General features: G+C 33.4%; 1 protein-coding gene across 1 annotated transcript; it reads right to left on the bottom strand.

Annotated features, from left to right (window-relative positions):
* Window positions 1-1,678: 1,678 nt before the first annotated feature.
* Window positions 1,679-7,315, bottom strand: LOC145618337 (uncharacterized). The gene is made up of 6 exons (XM_081673113.1): window positions 7,146-7,315; window positions 6,404-6,499; window positions 4,991-5,142; window positions 4,187-4,384; window positions 3,164-3,223; window positions 1,679-2,035 (listed from the first exon to the last, which is right to left on the bottom strand). Exons 1-6 carry the CDS (start codon window positions 7,288-7,290, stop codon window positions 1,868-1,870), a joined length of 819 nt encoding a protein of 272 aa, XP_081529239.1. The 5' UTR covers window positions 7,291-7,315; the 3' UTR covers window positions 1,679-1,867.
* Window positions 7,316-7,988: the final 673 nt, after the last annotated feature.

The raw sequence follows: 7,988 nt of genomic DNA, 5'->3' as shown, positions 1-7,988 counted from the left end.
ATATAAGTGTTGAGTCAGATAGGGAGCAAAACGGAACACGAACATAGACTAGTACAACCAAATGCGATATGTAAAGCTTATTTTTAAGAGAACAACACGACTTATAATTTGTGCCATATGTATGTGGGCCATCCTTTCAAGCGATAATAGTCAATTCATTCATTCATGTCAATGAAACATTTAGATAAGTATGGATTAACAAAAATGGTAACAGTTAGAATACATGTTAAGTGAATTTTCCTAGAAACTTAAATGGACTCGCCCAATCTAATCTACTTTTTAGCTAACAATAATAACAATATTTTAATATGGCATCTTATTGAATGCATTATAACAACAATATCTCAATATGGCAACTCATTTAACCAAAAACTTATAATTGACTACAATATCAATGTGTCAATCAGTGAGTGAGTAGTTTCAAGAGTCCAAGATGGGATATTCTCCAATCCTATTCAATCCTAAAGGCTGAGATCCGGGACTAATTTTCAGTCGACATGTAGATTCTAGGTAGCCAATCTGAATTTTTGATTTGGTGGGGTGTGATATGATTTTCTCATTTGACTAAATTTTAATTTTTTTAATACATTAAATTAAATTTTTAAATACGAGTAAAAAAAATTATCAATCGTATTAATGTGTATTTTTCAAGTATGTTTTTTTTTTTTTTTTTTTTTTTTAAATTTTTAATTTTTTTTTTTTTTTTTTTTTTTTTTTTTTTTTTTTTTAGTTACTGATAAGGGATTTTGGCAAATAAAAATCAAACATAAATATGATCATATCGTTTGTGTAAAAAGCTGATATTTGTTTAAGGGTCTGTTCACATTTATTGAACTGAATTGAGCTGAGCTGAACTGAACTGAACTGATTGGAGCTAAACTGAATTGAACTTTAATAGAGCTGAAATGAATATTTTATGAGAGAAGGAAATTAGGAACTGAACTGAACTGAACTGATTAGAGCTAAACTGAATTGAACTGAAATTAAGCTGAACTGAACATGCCCTAAATAAGCTATAAAAAACATAGCCCAGCGCTAATATGTGAAGCTTTCAAAGTTTTACTCTTTTTTTTTTTTCTTTCTTTTTTTTTTTTTTAAGGAAATTCAAAGCTTTACTCTATGTATTAGATTTTACAACTGATGTATATTTACTTTACACCCGATTTATTTAAAAGAGTCTTTATGAGAATCTTGTAAAACGAGTTTTTATGTAGGGGTTTGTGGTTTTACCAACTCATGGCTGTTAGCAATGGTTTGTGGTGGTACCATTACCACCTCACTTGTTAAAAAAAAAAAAAAAAAATAATCTCAGCTCTACGGCTCTACCCAACTGTGCAACAAACTCATCCAAATTAATTGGAAATTGTGATCAAACTTGGACACAAAAAGGCCTGAAACTTTTGGATTGCCTTTCATAGTTGCTTGTGTATGTGAATGTGGTCATTGGAACAATAAGAACAGAGATGATCAATGATAGACTAAGGAGATGACATCCTAATCACACTAACACCGCCTAAGATACCCGGAAAAAATGGCCTCCTTAGATCTCGAGGGTGTCAGCAATGTCCATGTCAATCACTAAGCAGCAACAGAATATTCTCTTAGAATGATCATATGCTACTTGTACTTGTATTAAGCCGAAGAATAAACCTACTTGAGGAAAGGAAGAAGAACTGAATATTCCAAACATAGTTTCAATATTACGAATTAATATTAGCACATCGGTGAGTGCTTCTGTACAATAGAATATGACGGTGTTTCTGACCATAAAAAATACATACCATAAGCATGTTCGCGTAGAATGAAACGCGTAGAATGAAACACACTTTGTTTAGAGGGATTTTTATACAATATGACAGTACGATATTTAAGATGAAGTCACCATTTCGATTTTCCCCTCAACTGTCTCTTGCTCTGTGTCAGCGTTGTTGTGCTTACTGCAAGCATGGAATGTGGAGCAGAGGTCGACCTTTGCAATAAACTTCTGTGCGTCAACAAGGATAAGAGGTCCAAACTCGAACACCATGGATTTACACTGTTGAAACACAAAAAGAAAAGGAAAGCTCAGAATCATTCGAGCTTTTTCAATCCCGTAAATGAAAGTTAATACGAAAGGCAAACGGAATAATGACAAACTAAATAATGAAGGAAAAATTAGAAATAATAATCCCAACTTTCATCAATTTTGGTAGAATAATCCCAACTTTGGATTATTCAAGAATAATCCGAACTTTGGGGGGTCTTCTTTTTCTTCAATCCCTAACCGGTCAACAAAAGTCAATGACCTACTATATCAGGTCATTTGACATGTGTCAAGCCCTGATTGGCCTAAACAAGTAAAAATAAAAAAAAAAACAAAAATTAAATTTAAAAAAAAATCAGAAAACCCACCCACCCAACCTCCCCCCACCACCATAGCCCAGTTCGCCACCGACCGCCACCGCCGTTTTTTCCACGTCGACTGCCAATTTCCCACGCCTTTTTCCCCATCCCCGAAATACCCTCCAACCCCCCTGCCCAACCACCAGTCCGCCACAAATAACCCCTTTCCCACTCCCGAAAAACCCCAAAATCTCCTCCTCCACCTCGAAACCCTAGCGGCTAGGGTTTTCGATGGTGGTGGAGGAATTTTTGGGGGTTTTCGGGGGTGAGGGAGATGGTTTTAAGGGTTTTCGAGAGTTGGAGAGGTGGTTTTTTGGAGGTTTCGAATGGTGGTGGTGGGTTGACGGTAAAGGAGATTACGAGATTTGAGGGGAAATTTGAAGGTGGTGGTTCAAGGGGGAAGGACGGCTGGTTTCCCGGGAGTAGAGGCGGCTGGACGGCGGGAGGAGGGTTGTGGGATTGTGGTGGCTGGGGTTTCAGGTGGTATTGGAGCTGGGCTTCTGATTTTTTTTGTTTTTTTTTTTTTGTTTTTGGCTAATTAGCTCTTGACACGTGGCATTTAAAAAAAGAAAAAAGAAATTAACCTTTTTAACAGGTAACCGGTAATTGGGATTGAAGAAAAAGAAGACCCCCTAAAGTTCGGATTATTTTAGTATAATCCAAAGTTGGAATTATTCTACCAAAATCGATGAAAGTTGGGATTAGTTTTTCTAATTTTTCCAATAATGAAAATGTTTTAGAAAAATGAGTTACTGGATTCAATGCAATGAAATATTCATACCTTCTTAGTGTAGCGTCCTACAGAATTACAAGCCTTCAGGAGGATCTGAATTACCTCTAGCTGTCATACAAATAATCAGAAAATGAGTTTTTACTGAATGACTTGATAGTTAAAACAACTGAAGCTACTTAAAATATATTAAGGAAGGAAAAAAAAAAGCTCTCAGTATTTCAATCACCCATCATCGGTAATCTGCTTAATCATTTACTCCGTAACAAACTAACAACTAACAAGTGACTTTATAAATATAGAAAAACAAATTATAGAAAACCAAACATTTATATATTTAAGTTGGCAATTACTTGAATATAAATGTCAAGGTGGCATACTGTTAGTAAGGGTCAGAGTAACACTAAGAGGGAACAAAAAATAAATAAAATAAAATCCTACGAAACCAGAAATGTAAAGGTTATAATTCATATGGTAGAGCACAATGCAACCAATGTGCATCTACATAAGAATATATCGTTGGAACCAATCTCTGAGCAAGTGAGCAATGTCCCCAATCCCTTCACCAAAATGGTTCATGCAGTATATCAGAGCTTTTTTGAATTCCTAATAATTCCCTACTTAGAGTTAACAGCTCAACATAGATCCTCGGCTCGACATTAGCATTCTACTAATGGCCATTTCTTATTATTTAATTTTTTAAAAAAATTAAAATACAATTGATTTTTTTTTTTCACTCTACTTTCTCCACCTTAATTTATTTGCCCCATACCAATGTTAACCTTGAGCTGGGACGGAGGGAGGATGACACTGAAAAAGCCAAGGAATCTTCTAATATTAGTCACTCTACAATAAGAAAACCAAGGTATTTTCTTATAAAAGTCACTTTACAACAAGAACTTCAAGTTCCTAATTGACAACAATCAAAAACATATTTCTTTGTCAAACCCGGGAAGGGAAGAGGAAGGGAAAGGTTTGGGAGATTCAGAACATTATTTTAGGAGCAAGTAATACTCAATTCATTAATTAAAATTTAAAAAATAAAAAAAATAAAAAAAAAAGTCAAGTACTGACCTCAGTGTCAGGGTCTTTCAGCTTGTCAAGAGCTTCATCAACAGCTCTGTGGCAAAGATCGCATTTGTTTCTCTTTTCAGGAGTGGAGGACACCACAACATTTCTACAGAGATCAACTTTCTTACAAAATCCTTCAGGTTCGACTGATGAAACCTCTAAGAAGAAAAGAGGAGCATAGTAGTTCACCAACAATGTACACTGTCAAAAGAGAAGAAAAAAGATAGTTTAAAACTTTATCCTATCAATTGTAAAGTAACAACTAATACTACAATAATGACACAGTTAAATATATATGATGAGCGATCAAATAAATGGGGTGATACTGTGCTACGGCTTCATTAACTGAAAGAACAGACAAAAGTGTGAAGAAAGACATCCAAGCTTCAAACCATTCACCTCTCTTCACAACCTCTTCATTTTGGGCTTTAAATTCACAAATGATTTTCCACTATGACATAAAACAACTAGCACAATTCACTTGTGTATGACACATCTTAAACATCTTGTAATGAGCCAATTATCAATCAGGAAAATACCGTAGTAAAAACTATTTTAGACATGTTAAGAAACTATGTAACAATCATCAGATCAGTTTTCGAATTCGACTGATCACATGAGGCAACTACTTTCACCTAAAATCATTATGAGGAAACTTTTAGAAAGGGAATCAACATACAAGGAATATAAATAAGTTGATGCACAAATATTAATGAAAGATAGCAAAGAAACAGCAGTGGAGAAAAGAAGAACTGCACAGATTTTGGCAGAGCTAACAAACTCATTCTGCCTTAGAGAACTCAATACCTGCTTTGCCAAACCATGCATCTGTAAGCAGGCCTTGTGAAGGGACTCCATAATCTCATTATGGGTCTTGTTTTGGTTAAGGTAGTCAAGAGCCAATGTGGTATACTCTTCACACATAGTGCAGACATCAATAGGTCCGGCAATTTCCAAACCTGAAAGTAGGACATCAGATGTCAACTGACTACTCCAGCAACTGATAACTAGTATAAGAATCAAGACAACATCATCTTGTAGGGAGTTGAGATGCTTTAACAATTAACATTAATAATCAAACAGGAGTCCAAATTTTGCAGTAAATAATAGAAACCTATCATAACGTTTCATGGAACTTTCCTAAGCATAGAAAAAATAAGCAATTAAAATATATTGGTACTGGTTGTACTTGTTTTTTTGGTCACTACAAGAAGCTTTATGAGGTCCATATGGCCCTCAAATCTTTACCAACCTCTATATTTCCAAAGTCAAATGCCTCTCATGCAATTATTAACTCAACATACGATTCAAGAGGGCTCTCACAAAGACAGCAGCACATCATAACACAAATTCATAAAGATCTTTCTCCATATTTTTAATAACAGAACCTAGATGAGAGTGTATCAGTATGCCAACAAAACTGAAAAGAAAAAAATTATAGTGCATTGTCCAAGTATTTTAAATTTGTGACCTTCCATCACATAATAATAGCCTCAATAAAAGTCCAATCCAGTCAAGGCACATATAATCCAAACCAACATGAAAAAAAAGAAAAAGAAAATCGACACCTAAAATACATGCCATTTATTTCCAATACTCCAAAAGGATATCTCGACCTTTCAGAAAACCCAACAGTCAATGACATTGGAAAAGAGTCACAAAAAATCATGGGACATACACATATAGCTGATATTTGAAGGTAGTTCTGAAATTCATCAATCGAATGAAATTTGGTGACACATCCAAGGGGCCTATATGAGGAATATGGAACAGGAAGGCTTAATGCTATCTGGTATTCTGGGTATGAGTATGTAGGCAACATTCATTTGCTCTCGATTATATGACAACTAAATCAGTATCAATATTGAGTTGATAATTTGATATGGCTGGTATGCCATATGCATGGACATAGTCATTAATTCACTAATACATTGGATATATAAATAAGCTACGAAATTTAACAATCCCTATTGTTTCAGAGATTCTGTAAATTAATGTTAACAAACAGAAGAGTTTATAAACAGTTCTGTAAACAATTAAGGTATGCAGCACCAAAAACATTCGTAACAATAGCAGTATCAATCAGATACTTATATCTAATCATAGAGAATTCGCAAAATCACAACTTCACAAGCTATAACCACAAAATTTGAGCTAAAAAGATATCAAATGCAGTGAAGTGAAGTGATCACATAGTCTACAACAAAGATAAGCTGAAACCTGAATCATCTGAAGCCGCCAAACTTCTAGCATCACACACCAAATTACCAGCCAAAACTAAAAGAACTACAAGCCCGACTCGGATATCCATGATTCCTGAATTACAGCACAAGAAGCTTGGTTCAAAAAAGTCTTTCTATCTCTATGACAATAACTATTGGCAATTGATGAAACAATAAGAAGATTACAGGTCATAAATCAGAATTCCAAAGCCTAAGAATAGAAAAATTCGATTATGACAACAAAAAGTACAACGCAGGTACATCATCATCCTATTAGGTTTTATCAAGAATTAAAAAACCCAGTTTAAAATATCAACTAATTAACTTCCTAATCCAATTTTCATGCCTGATTAGAAATTTTCAAGTCAACCATGATTTTAAATTAAAAAAAAAATAACAAATTTACAAAATTACGGTAATAATTTCATCAAATTCATGATAATTTCCCCAAACAAGAAAGTTCTTTATCAATTGAATTGATTATTCATACAATTAATAATCAAGATGTTTACCACGAATTAATGGTGGGTTTAATTAAATCAAAGTATAATCACGAAAAAAGCTAGAAAAACAGAAACTTTCATCAAAAAATTCTTACGAACAATCAAATTATACAATCAAGATTACAACTTTATTAGAAAAAAAAAAAGTTATACAATCAACAAAATCGACTACATAACAATCAAAATTAAATAATTAAACAAAATCAAAGTAGAAAATGATAGAAAAGAATTAGGTACCTGATTTTTGTGAGGATTGAAGATGAGTAGGAAAGAGATTAAAAAGGTTGGAAAGAAGAAGAAAACTACAAAAATTGAAGAAGATTCCTTGGAGTGGGTTTATGATGGGGTGAAGTTGAAGTTTTAAAGAATTGGTGAAGAACATGGAATTTAAAGGGCCCACTTGCCAAATATTTAATCATAATCCAAATAGGAGTATGATACTTGTATACTCCATTGAAATATACTGATATTGACTTTGGGTAATATACACGACAAGTGGACAATAATCCTAACTATGATTGGTTTGGTGATAGTTATTGCATACGGAGTAACTAGAGATGTTAATGAATCGAGCTTATTTAAGTATGAACTTAAGACTAATTTGATTCAATTTTATGTATTTGTTAATTTAACTTTCATTTGTAGATGTCAGATGACTTTTTATTAATGAATTGATCTGTTAAAAAAAAAAAAGAGTATGAACTTGAGCTTCAAGTCTTGAGTTTTTGCGATCTTAAATTCTCAAATTTAATTTATCTTCACACGGGGTTTAATTTGCAAAACTTACGTTGGACATTAAATTTTTTTGAGTTGAGCTATTAGATGTTGGGCATTTAAAACTTTTGAGTCAATCTTGAATAGTTTGCTAGCTGACTCAGTTTGTTAGCACTCTAAGACACCAAGAGTACAATAATCTAAGCTATTAGTCTATTAGAGTTGTATGAATGATTATAGAAAAGGTCGACAACTAATGATTAGAGTAGTAAATAAGTTGATATATACTTCACTTTGAGAACAAATCGAGCTCGTATTTAACTAATATGGTCAAGAATAACTATCTATCTATATTTAAGAATTATA

Source organism: Chenopodium album, chromosome 26 (assembly GCF_948465745.1).
Source record: "Chenopodium album chromosome 26, dcCheAlbu1.1, whole genome shotgun sequence".
In the NCBI taxonomy this organism is placed as follows: Eukaryota; Viridiplantae; Streptophyta; class Magnoliopsida; order Caryophyllales; family Amaranthaceae; genus Chenopodium; species Chenopodium album.
This window is presented reverse-complemented; position numbering and strand designations above follow the sequence as displayed.